We start from the raw sequence: 13,019 nt of genomic DNA on the forward strand, positions 1-13,019 counted from the left end.
CGAACAGAAACCCATTGCAGGTTCAGGTGCCTGTTTTAACACCTTTTCACAGTATCTCTCAGTAAAAGGACAGCTGCTGCTTTAAACACAGAAGCAAAAAAGCTACTGCTGCGTGGAAGCAGGTGGGCTGCTTTGTGCTGCCGACCAAGCAGGATGCTGGTGAGAGTTTGGTTTCTGTACTGCAATAAAGGGAACAGAACAGACAGGGCTCTAGGAGATTTAAGGAAGGGAGAGTGTGCCTTGCTGGGGATAATCAGATCTGGAAAACTCTAATAGTGAGCGGAATCATTGTCAAAGGATACTAGAAGTTACAACTGGCCTGGCAGGGAGAAGTGGACCTGCTGGGGAACCTGGCATGACTATAGGGTGCTACATATCTGCCAGAGGCAAGACATTGCATCAAAGTGTTTCATAAGTACCACCTCGGTTGCAAGAGTTAATGTACAAATATTTTTTCTTTAGTTCGATGCATTAGTTGCCTGGTAAGTAATGTTTAATCTATGTTGATTTTAGTTTGTTGCAGTAAAATGTGAAATCTTGTCCTTCGGTTCTTTCCTTCACAGGGAAATTTATTTTATTTTTTAAATTATCAGTCCCTACGGGGATTGTAACAATTAACTAATTAACTTAAATCCCTCAGCTGTCGTGGTGGGATTTGAACTCATGCCTCTGCATGTTTACTCCAGGCTTCTGGATTACTCGTCCAGTAACATGATCACTATATCACCGTTATGTCACTGTATCGGAGCACCTTTTGTGAACTCAGGATGTCCCAAAGTGCTTTACAACCAAAGTAGGGAAATGCAACAGCTAAAGTGCACACGAGATCAGATAATCTGTTTTAGTGATGTTGATTAAGGGATAAATATTGGCCAGGAGAATTCCACTGCTCTTTGAATAGTGGTGTGGGGATCTTTTACATCCATGAGGACAAACAGGACCTGGGTTTGACGTCTCATCCTAAGGACGTCACTTCTGTAAGTAAAGCAGTTTCTTGAAGGGTCAGCCTGGATTATGTGCTCAAGTCTTTGAAGTGGGACTTGAACCTAATGACACAAATTTTCAACCATTTAAACAAGTTTATTAAAGAAAACGGTCAAATTCCCATTAACTGCATATTCATAGTGATAAAACTGATGCATGGATCTTTCAGGATGTTATGGTGTGCTGCTCTCAAAGACTTGAAATTTAACCTAGCCCACCCAACAGAATTCAGGTTAGGCATCCAATTTGCATCATGAGTGAAGCATTAAAACGGACGTATGACGTGCATCTACCTGGTTCCCGTCAGAGGAGTTAGGGTACAGTTGGAGCTCAACAATATCTGCATTCAGGTATCTATTCAAATTTACTAAAGTCTGTCCTTTTCACCATTCTTGGTATTTTTCTGTCTATCTGTCTGTTGATCCTGATTTATTTCCTGAAGGTAAAATGCTACCACTGAACTAAAATGGCTTTGACAATGATGAAATCAAATTCTTAATCTTGCAGATTATTTCAATACTGATTTAACACATAAATGCATTACCCACCAATTAAGACAAAGAAAATAAAGACTCACAAAAATAATTTATTTCCCAGTAATTCACAAATACAGCATTTATTTTCTAGTTAATTCTTGCTGAATGATGTGGGGATTCCAGACAGCATTATTTGTTAACAGTGAATCGACACTTTTTGTGGGTATAAAGAAAGTTCTATTTTTTAGCTTGTCATCTTTATAAGCTTTGTATTTTACAGGGGAATATTGCCATGTTTTTTCCAAGGGTTAGTCTGTTTCTTGTTTGCCAGCATCTCTAGGTCTCGACAAATACGCTTTCTAGTGGTTGCCGGTTCGATTATGTCATCAACAAAACCTGCATGGAACACACGAGCAGATTAGAGCAGTTTTTGCAGGCTGAATCCACCTCACTCAAGTATAAAAACAGCTGCCTGATGTATTAACTGTCCTAAACCTGGAGAAATGGTGAAATAGCAAAAACAAACCATAGTAATTCCTTAAGGTTCTAGTGGCATTCCTGAAAACTGTAACTTCAAATAAAACTGTCAAACAAATCAGATTTTCCCATTACAACCAATGTAAAAGTTATAGTTAGGTACAGGACCTTTCTTGTCAGAAAAAAACATTACAAGTTAAAATATTGTACATTCCTAAATTTGTAAATGAAATAACTAAACAAATTTTAAAGTATAAAAAATATGCTAACTCTTTCTATTTACCTCCTGAATCCTTACTGTGAGCAAGGACTCAGGAGAAGGGCAATGAGGGAGAGACCATTTCAAAGTGACGCTAATTGGCTCATGCATTCCTGATGCTAAAGCAGAAGTCCCAATGCTAACTGTGCATACCAGCCTCATTATATCCATAAGGTTAAAGCTAATAACTTAAAATGGGGAGTTACTGTATGGTAAATGTAATTAATGACAAAGATATAATGTGCTCAGATCAGTACTTTTTTCCTATAACCAAGAAACCAAATTCGAATTCAAAGCATTTATTTTTTCTTCGAAGCTGTGAAGCAGCACTAGATACAGCATCTTACCATTAAACAGAATGCCTGAAGAAAACGGAAACTTTTTCAAATGGAAGTTATTTATTTTGCACTAGCCAGACGTAAATGGCTTTTAATATTTTGACTCCTATTGGGCAGTGCTCAAGAAACGGGCTGGGTTCAGGCCAATGCTCGAATTCCCATTTACCTTGCCTTGAATTAGCTTTTTGGTTTTGTTCTACAGCAGGGCAAAGCTTATCTAAGTGCTCATGCATTGAGAAAAGTACTCTGATTCATTGTAGCACTCTAAGGATAATTGAACATTTTCTACCATTAAGGTAAAAGCAAAAAAGTACTGAGGATGCTGGAAATACTCAGCATCTACAGAGAGAAAAACAGAGTTAATGTTTCAATTTGAATATGGCTCTTTGAAACTGAAGACTCTCCAGACCTGCTGAGTATTACCAACACTTTTTGTTTTTAATTTCCTATCATTATTGGATTTCAAAAATCTCCCCCAATCAATGGAGCTCTGCCTCTGCTGTAAAAGGTGAAGGTGGGATGGACACACCAGTACTGCCTTCTTTGCCCCATGTCTTGTAACGTGGCTGAGCTTTGTTAACATATCCTATCTCACTGTATTGTGGCACATTACTGTGCTGCTTCTCACTATCTATTATGTTGGTTTTAAATCTTGAATTTTAAATAAAATTGGCAGCTTTGCAGCACTCAACAGAATATTTAAAATATTTTAGAAAGTGCACTACATATCCTTCTTCTGGCACTTGCCTCTTATAGCTGCTGGGAATGGATTTGCAAATGTCTCCACATATTCCGCCTCTGCCTTGACCTCATTCCCTTTCCCTTTAAAAATAATCTGCACAGCACCCTTTAAAAGAAAAATGTCAAACAATGAAAGACCCAAATTTACAATAACATTATTATCCTGTATGGTTGAATCTGATTTCACAGAGCAAACAAAATTAAATATAAATAACTTTTTTTTTTCCTGGGTAGCCATCCGGTTTTAATTTTAAAAGTCCCTTTATAACTCATTAATTCAGCTTGTTTGATCCCTCATTTTTGTGAAATCCTTTGGTATTCCCACTTTTTCCAATCAACTGTCAGCAGCTTTAAGACAGATGTAATCACTCCCATAACCCTTGCTGCAATACAGTAACTCCTAATTCTAGGAAAGTCACAGTAAAGATTTCTAGTTTCCTGGGATAAAAATTGCAAACTTCCTATCTTCCCTAGTGTAAAATGCACAAAGTATCTAAACAATTCATCCTTCTAAATATATTCTTTTATTTAACCCATGTTCCCTGGCTGATAATATATATGGTCACGTTGGCACTGCATGAGTCAAATCAGGCTCATGATGCCTTTAATAGAATTTAATAAAAGTAATCCAGAGAGCCAGCCATGCTGGGGATCAGACCTAGGCCTGCTGCACCACTGATAAGTCTCAAGAGACAGACAGAAGAAAAGGCAGGAGGGCAAGCTTTGAGCCGGGAGAGGCATCTTTTCCTACCCTTTCTTCAATGGCAAACTTATAGCTGCTTAGGCTGCAATAGAACTGATCAAACTAGCTGGAACTTCCACAAACCTTGCTCCATCTTGACTTTCACAGATTTTGGAGAAGGGACCTGAATTCATATTTAAATTGATCAAATACTGATTTACCTTCCAGAGAAGGATTATAGGGGAGGAAATCTACAATCTTGATTAAGTGGTTCATTTGACTATCATGATTGTCCTAAATTCAATAAATTTAAATTTTGTGCCATTAAACTGCAGTCTCTGCAAATTGCCCCAACCCTCATCTCTCAACAGAGGCTTGTTTGTAAGTATTAGTGAACTGGCTAACCTCATGTAGAGAAAGGCCAGCCAGTCATATGACTTCCAGGACACACAATCTATCTACAGCTGCAAGTATGAATATGATCAGAAATACAGAAGTGTCACTTGCCTTAGCGCCCATAACTGCAACTTCAGCTGTTGGCCAAGCATAATTCAAATCACCTCTTAAGTGTTTGGAGCTCATTACATCATATGCACCACCATAGGCCTACCAAGAAAAGTACATTACGGCATTTCATACGCAACAATGAAAGAGTCAGAAATTTTCTTCATTATGTAATAGGACCATTTTGGATGGTCTACTCAATTATGTGCAGAGCTTAGTGCTTTGTTAATGTGTTACTTCACCACTGGCTTCAAAAGGACCAGGTGACAGAAAAACCAAATAGGTTCATCATGAATATTATCCACAAGTTTCAGTTGCAATCTCCAGCTGAGATAGTCAGACAATAACTCATCTGATATACAATATATGTTAGAGATAATGAGTTAGATTATTTACACCATTTGTTTGGAGTTTTACATATTTTCAGGTTGAGGATAATGCTGATGAAGGCAAGTTATAGGTTAAATCTACACCTACTCTGTTTCAGCAATGTGGATTAGCCAAAAGCAGAGTTAAACGACATACTAAACAAGGGTTCGAGTAGAACATTTTTTACACTTATTGGAGGAGCCTTTTCTTGCAATAGCGAAACTATCTTCTCACAATCCATTTTTGCAACCAGCATACAGTTAAGAAATCCTCGATCATGGCAATTAAAATGTAAAATTATAACATGGAACCAATCTTTCTCCTCTCTCATCAAGGCCCCAAGCATTCCTTCCAGGTGAAACAGCAATTTTGGTATCTTTCAATTTGGTATTTTGTATTCGCTACTCACAATGTGGGGAGAGTAACTAACTAATGAGAGACTAAAGGCAGATTGGGTGACAGCTGTGCGGAATACCTCCGTTCAGTCCGCAAGCATGACTCTGAGCTTCCTATTGCTTGCCATTTTAATTCTCCACTTTGTGCTCACGCTGGCATCTGTCTTTGGCCTGTTGCACTGTTTCAGTGAAGCTTAATGCAAGCTTGAGGAACAATACATCTTTCCATTCGGCATGGACAGCCTTACGGAATCATTGAGTTCAACAATTTCAGACCATAAACTCTGTTCCCACCCACCACCGCCACCCTTACTAATTTTGTTTCCTTTTCTTGGCATGTTTTGGGTTTTTTCTTTTTGCTTTCAGACAGCAGCACACTTGCTTCTTGTATATCTTCTGTTTCTTTTCTTGCCCTTTCAAAATTCCTTTTGGCTCTGTAAGACCTAGGCCTGTCATTCAATCTTTCCTGTCTTCCTTCCTTTGCCCTTGTCCCATCCACCCCTTGCTCAAAACTTAACCCTAGGTTTTAAAACAACAATTTAGGTTACTCATCTCTAACTTATCCCAGTTCTGATGAAAGATCATGAACCTGAAATGTTAACTCTTTTCTCTCTCCACAGATGTTGCCTGACTTGCTGAGTATTTCTAGCATTTTCTGTTTTAATTTCATAAAATCACAGACTTGTATAGAAAACTAGGCGACTATATTCGCATTACCTAATAAATTCAGTGTTACTTTAGTCGTTAAAGTTTTTCCAGCCAATGTGGGTGCATGCAGCATACCCCAATTTGATCCATTCCATGCACTCACTCCAGTTAAATATACCACATTTTAAATTACTTATAAAGTTAGTTTGCCATAATCTCTGAAAGCAGTAATGGAACCATAGCCTTAAGCTGCTTTGGTTTTTCTCCCCATGGAAAGTACAAACTGTTCATCGGTGAGTAAACATCTCAAAGGACAAGGGAACACCACCACTTGCAAGTTCCACTCTAAGCCAAACATCATCCTGACTTGAAACTGTTTACCCATTCCTTCACTGTTGCTGGGTCAAAATCCTGGAATTCCCTTCCTAACAGCAGTATGGGTAGTACCTACATCACATGGTTCAAGGTGGTGGTTCACCACCACCTTCAAGAGCAACTAGGGATGGATAATAAATGGTGGCCTAGCCAGCAACACCCACATTCCATGAAAGAATAAAAAAGAGGGTGTAGAACTAATAAAACCAGAAGTTGCTCTTTAGATCATATACCATAAAGGCATTGAGGACCGAATAAAATTGAGATACAGGCATCCCAGATCTACTAAACCAATGTGAACTTCTTCCTTTTCTTCCAAATAGGCTAGTTTGTGTTTGGGGACCTTTGTGTACTAAGATGACACCCATTACATTCACCAGAGTTTCATCTCATCAGTCAGGACAAGGCTTGAACCTCCGTCCCTGACGCAAGGAGGGCAAGGTTTAACTCACTGCGCCATCAGGTACATCTTACTGCATTCCTGTACATATTAAGTTAGTATGCATAATAAAGTCATAGGTTCAGAAACGGCATTCTTTTAGACTTCACTTAAAACTTGTGGGCTTGGAGTAGCAACTGCAGCCTAGACTGATCAGGCAGAGTTTATTTCAGATAGAAGTTCAGCAGTCACATCTCCTCTTACCTTTCGTGTGATCACTGTAATTTTGGGCACTGTAGCCTCAGCGAATGCATAGAGCAACTTTGCACCATGTCTAATGATTCCACCGTATTCCTGGCTAGTTCCTGTGTAGTCACATGAAATACATCAGAATAAGGAACTATAATGGTTATAAATCCAGAAGAAATAAGACAATTTCAGTCAGTATCATGAAGAAAAAGGATAATGGCCCAAATTTTGTACTCAGTGACAAATGAACGGTATTCTGCTAACTCACAATTTATTTTACATTGGCACCTGTGGTTATTAGGGAGCCATTTCAGTGCATCAGCCGCTATAGGGAATTCAGGACCTGTGTAAACAGCAAATACAGCTGGGCAACTCCCTAACCAATAAGATTGAAGGATTCCTACTGAGGCACAGATAGTCTCAACCAGGAACTGTAAGTTAGAATGTGTAATATATATATAAAAATAAATAATGCACATACAGTAAAGAGAGAAAGAAAGATAGGACTAAGAGAGATGAGAGAGAAAGACATTTTTTTTCAAATCTCCAATAATAATAAAAATTTGAAGGAATGAAACTCAACACCTACAAAAATAATTTTCAATCCGAGAGGTTGTCAGTAATCAAGACTTGTCACAGCACTAAAATGCACAAGCCTTAACATTTTCTTGTGAATTTAACGTGTACCTAGTGGGTAAGTACAGCAACTTTGCGCATTCCATGTGTTTCAATGGTGTGACTCTCAGCAAGATACTGTTATACTGAAGATTCTGGAGGAGTAGTGCAACACAGACAGGAACTTCCTGATTTCCATATTTAACTGTGCATGTGTGGTCACTAGGTGTTGCTGTGCGATTTACTATTTAATGAGCATCAATAGCCTTACTGTTATTTTTAGTGCAAAATCCAGGCCAATGTTTCATTTGGAGAACCTTATTTAGAATTGCTCAAAAGTGTTCATTCTTAACTCTCTTGCATTCAGGTGCTAATGATGTGGCTGTACATTTCCACTTTATTATGACAAAATGCGCCAGGCAAGTGGGGGAAGAAAAATTCCAAAGGTAAGCACTTCTCCATGTGAATCAGCTACAAAGTGGATCTCTGTACGTAGACTGGCTGCTACATTTTGGACAGCAGTGTGCACCAAGTACTGACGTCATGACAGGGACTAAGCTGCCATGTGAACAGCAGAGGCACAGCATCCAAGAAGACCCAGTTTACAAAAAGAGCGTTCCTGGTCAATAGTCGAAAAAAAACATCCAAGCTGTTTAGTTTGCAGGTGCCAATGGCAGAGAAGACCTGGCACAATTTCAGCTCATCTAGTACAATGGAATAGTAATGTAGTTCTTTACTGGTATTTTGGGTCATGAGTTCACATATTCATTCTACAGATATTGAGTTATGCCTGGCTGTTGCGACACTTCAGGTAAGCAACCTATGGTTAGTACAATACTGGTTAGCCTGGAGCCTAGGAAGAAAGTTATCTTTGAATAAAAATGCATTGAACAAGCTGTCCACAATTCTTCAAGACTATATGTCAATAAGCAGAATAAAATAATTATTATTGAAACAACACTCAAAGTAAAAGTTACTTGGCGTCCAAATTCTCTCTAACTTTCTGAAAAGTAAAGCATTTGTTACCTACTCAAGTACTACAAGCAAGGGAGTTGCTGTCAAATTTGTACATTACAACTAGTGCATGCATGTGAACAAATTAGAATTTAAATAGTGTAACATATTATGACTTTGGCACTAACAAAATGGAGTGTGATTATTTGGAATCATTGTCGAACATGGACATTGTTCGTGCTGGCATTGTTCTTAGGTCCTACCTGGCAAGAATCCAGGTACATCCACAAATGTAATGATGGGGATGTTGAATGCATCACAGAATCTGACAAAACGAGCTCCTTTTACTGAAGCATTGATGTCCAGACAACCTAAAAACGAAATGAAGTTACAACTCAGTCTTAAGTGAATCAGATTAATCTCATTACTCCCAATCCTTGTTAAAATTAAAAATCTTGATGAGGGGCAGGATACCAGAAAGGAGTTAAGTAAAAATAAAAGTAGAAGAAAGAGACTTCAGAGACACAGCGGGGCATAAAGGAGCGAGAGAGAGCGCAAGAGACTTCGGAGATACAGTGAGGCTGTTGCCATCAGAAGCCTATCAGAGTTCCAAAGCAAAGATCAAGATGTGACACATAAGGAAGCAGATAGGTGACTGGCTGGTGAGTATTTTCTATTTATCTAATCTAAACTAGGGAATTTCAATTGGGATAATTAGAAAATTTATTGAATTAAGAAGAATAGAAGCACAAACGAGACTTGATGGATTAATTAAAATAAATAATTAGTTAAACAAAACACAATAAAGATGGCAGGGCAAGTGATATGCTGCAGCTGCAGTACATAGAAGCTTGTAGACACTAGTGTAATCCAAGGCAACCACATCTGTAGTGTCTGCAGCTCAAGGAACTTTGGTTCAGAGACATTGAGCTTGAGGCAAGCTACAGATACTGCGATGCATTAGGAAGTGGGAAAGTTACCTGGATACTTTGTTCCAAAAAGCAGTCACACCCCTGAGACTTGGGTCACCTGAGTTGTTCCATGGTCAGGGATTTGATGATATGACTGCAAGTGAGGCAGTTACTGGGACCCAGAAAATAGAAGTGGAGGAGCCTTAGCTTTTGCAATTGTCCAACAGGATTGAGGTTCTTGCAGCTTATATGGATGAGAGTTGGAGCTGCAGGGTGGATGAGCAAACTGACTCTATAGCACCATAGTACGGGAAGTCATTCAAGCAGGGGCAAGTTAAGAGGTAGTAGTAGACAGTATAACAAGAGGGATAGACATGGTTCTCTGCAGCTGAGAGCGAGACTCCAGACAGCAGTGTTGCTTGCCCAGTGCCAGGATTTGGCACATCTGCTCAGCTGGAGAGGAAATTGCCAGGAGGAGGGGAGGGGGAGATCCAATTATTGTGGTCCACTGATGTACCAAAGATATTGATAGGACTGGGAAAGAGGTTCTGCATGAGGAGTAAGAGCAGCTCTAGGGGCTAAATTAAAAAGTAGAACCTCAAAGGTAATAATTGCTGGATTATTACCTGAGCCACATGCAAATTGGCAAAGGGTAAATAAGATTAGGGAATTGAATATATGGCTCAAAGATTGGTGTGGGAGGAATGGGTTTTAATTCATGGGAGACTGGCGCCAGTACTGGGGAAAGTGGGAGCCATACTGTTGGGACAGTCTTCACTTAAACCATGCTGGGACCAGTGTTCTGGCGAGTTTTATAACAAGGACAGTACAAAGGACTTTAAACTAAATAGGTGGGGCGAGGGATCACATGAGGGAGGATGTGGAAAATTAAAAGAAAAGGACAAGGCAATACAGCAAGGTAGCAATAAGTGTAACGATAATCAGAGCATGGCAGGAAGGGACAGAGCACACAAACTTAAGACAGTAGATAAGGCCAGAGTTTGCAAATAGTAAAAAGACAGAACTACAGGCTCTATATCTGAATGCCCATAGCATTCATAACAAAACAGATGAATCATCAGCTCAAATAGAAACAAATATGTTTAACCTGATAGCCATTACAGAGATGTAGCTACAAGGTGACCAGTGCTGCTACCTGAACATTCAAGAATATATGACATGAATGCATGACATTTCAGAAGGACAAAATGCTAGGAAAGAGTAGTGGAGTTGCTCTGTTAATTAAGGATGACACTAATACAATAGTGAGAGATGACCTCAGTTCTAAACATTCAAGATGTAGGATCAGTTTGTGTAGAGATAAGAAATTGCAAAGGGAAGAAGTCAATTGTGGGAGTAGTTTATAGGCCCCCAAACAGTAACAACACTGGAATTTGCATTTTTTAGATAAATGAAGGAATATTTGGATTTCAAAGGGATCTTACTCTGTTTACAACTAGCCAGCTAAGCAAGGTTAAGGAAAGTGTTTATTTTTCCCAAACGTTAGATAATATTGGCAATATTATAAGGAGGACACAATTTCACAGACATATGGAACAATAGAATTTATATTTTAAAAAGAGGGAAACATATATAAAGGAGAATGAAAGGTTGTGTGTCAGAAGGCCACGTAAGGCCTAATAGGAATGTGTGATATAGCCTTAATGAAGCCTCCGGCATTTGTGCATAAGTCAGCTATCTTACAAAATTGAAGTCGGAGAAAAGCCATTTGGAATGCCACAGACCTGGGTATTGTGTTAACTTGTTGAGTTTGTAAAATCTAAAATCTATTTTTGGACCGTTGCCTTAAAGGGGGTGTAGCTGGGGGTTACATTAATTAGGAATTTTAGGAGTTATTATAGTAGCAATTGCAGTCTTATGTATGTGTTTGAAACCTTTTATTTTGATAACTATTTTAATTTAATTTTTAAAATCCCTAAAGGTCTTGGTGGACTTATTACTTCTGAATTCAGTGCACACCTCTCGGAATAAATACAAATTGCAAAACCATTGTGATAGCATGACCAAGTTTCCCTCATGGATTTGGTCTGCCTGGCACGCATCATTTGCCATGTCATAACACACTGTAGGACAGGGTATACAGGAAGAGAAATAAGGGAGGCTTCTAAGAAAGGCACTGCATTTATCATGGATGATTTTAATCTACTTGTAGATTGGGCATATCAGGTCAGCAAAGGTAGCCTGAAAGATGAGTTTAAAGAATGTTTTCAGCACAGTTCTTAGAGCAGCACATTCTACAGCCAACTAGTGAGTAGGTTATTTGGGACTTGGTTGTGTACAATGAGGTAGGAAGATTGGGTCTAATATTAGTGTTTTAAACTTGAATAAACACAATTACAAGATGGAGCTGGCTAAAGTGAACTGGGAAAAGGGAAGGTTAAAGGGTAGGTCAGGAGAAATACAGTGGCAGATTTTAAAGGAGATATTTCATAATGTTCAGCAAACTTAAATTTCAGTGGGAAAGAAAGAGCTAGGAGATAAATGTACCATTCATGGCTAATTAAGGAAGTTAAAAAAAATAGTATCAAATTGAAAGAAAAAGCATACAATTCTGTGAAGTTAGTGCTAGGTCAAAAGTTTGGACAGAATTTTTAAAAAACAAGGAATAACTAAAGTATTAAGGAGGCAGAAATTAGAGTATGAGAGAAAGCTAGCTAGAAATATAAAAACAGATAGTAAGTATTTCTACAAGTATTTAAAAAGGATAAGGGTAACTCTAGAGAGTCTGGGGAATTAATAGTTGAACAGATATTTTGTTTGGAAGACACATCCCAGAAATACTTGTACATCAAGAGGTGATAGGGCGGGAGGAACTTAAAATAATTACAATCACCAGGGAAAGGATACTGAGAAAACTAAATAGAACTAAAAGCTGAAAAGTCACCAGAACCTGGTGGACTTCATCTCACATCAGTTCCACAACATATACTGGTGTCCTTTCTGCCGAAGTTAGCAGAAAGATATTTTAAAACAAATCCATTTTTAAAGAATAAAAACAAAAAACTGCGGATGCTGGAAATCCAAAACAAAAACAGAAATACCTGGAAAAACTCAGTAGGTCTGGCAGCATCAGCGGAGAAGAACAAAGTTGACCTTTCGAGTCCTCATGACCCTTCAACAGAACTGTTGAAGGGTCATGAGGACTCGAAACGTCAACTTTGTTCCTCTCCACCGATGCTGCCAGACCTGCTGAGTTTTTTCAGGTATTTCTGTTTTTGTTTTCCATTTTTAAAGAACTGGTATCATACTGCAAAAAACAACAAAACAGCCAAAGCTCATTAGAAAAGGTGGAGATAGCTACAGTAGCAATTGTAAAATTCTTGTTAGCTATGTTTAGAGTCAGAGGCGATGATGAACTTAATTGATCCATTGAAGGATTCCTTAGGACAAATTCAGGTCTACTCCCAGGACCAAGTTGAAGTTTTCAGTGGCTATTTTGCATCAGTCTTCATTGAAGTAGATTATGCTTACTTATCATTAATACAATATAAAATTAACACTAAAGTTTCAAATGTCAAAGTAAATGCGGATGTAATCTTGGAAAGAATGAGGCTGAAAATCAGATCTGGTTCTGATGACATTCAACTGAGAGTTACTTAAGAATTGGGGGCTGTGCTAAGTGCTTATATATTTAACAGCTTG

General features: G+C 38.6%; 1 protein-coding gene and 1 long non-coding RNA gene across 9 annotated transcripts in view; one reads left to right on the forward strand and one right to left on the reverse strand.

The window, feature by feature from the left end:
• LOC121272763 overlaps window positions 1–13,019 on the forward strand; it is a 52,553-nt gene that overhangs the window by 13,097 nt on the left and 26,437 nt on the right. For 2 of the 4 annotated variants that reach the window (XR_005941911.1, XR_005941910.1), the window contains exons 3-4: window positions 6,572–6,711; window positions 7,859–7,937. This is a non-coding gene — a long non-coding RNA (uncharacterized LOC121272763). Of the gene's footprint in view, window positions 1–1,153; window positions 1,335–6,571; window positions 6,712–7,858; window positions 8,452–13,019 lie in introns of those variants that run through there. The other 2 variants (XR_005941909.1, XR_005941908.1) reach the window with 2 other exon arrangements.
• The window catches only part of pccb (propionyl-CoA carboxylase subunit beta), an 82,439-nt gene continuing 70,970 nt past the window's right edge, over window positions 1,551–13,019 (reverse strand). For 3 of the 5 annotated variants that reach the window (XM_041179536.1, XM_041179519.1, XM_041179513.1), the window contains 5 exons: window positions 8,709–8,816; window positions 6,892–6,992; window positions 4,465–4,563; window positions 3,282–3,381; window positions 1,551–1,856 (listed from right to left, as the gene is read on the reverse strand). In XM_041179536.1, the coding sequence (XP_041035470.1) occupies window positions 1,735–1,856; window positions 3,282–3,381; window positions 4,465–4,563; window positions 6,892–6,992; window positions 8,709–8,816 (530 nt within the window). In that variant the 3' untranslated portion in view covers window positions 1,551–1,734. The remainder of the gene's footprint in view (window positions 1,857–3,281; window positions 3,382–4,464; window positions 4,564–6,891; window positions 6,993–8,708; window positions 8,817–13,019) is intronic. The other 2 variants (XM_041179525.1, XM_041179528.1) reach the window with 2 other exon arrangements.

Source organism: Carcharodon carcharias, chromosome 2, assembly GCF_017639515.1.
Source record: "Carcharodon carcharias isolate sCarCar2 chromosome 2, sCarCar2.pri, whole genome shotgun sequence".
In the NCBI taxonomy this organism is placed as follows: Eukaryota; Metazoa; Chordata; class Chondrichthyes; order Lamniformes; family Lamnidae; genus Carcharodon; species Carcharodon carcharias.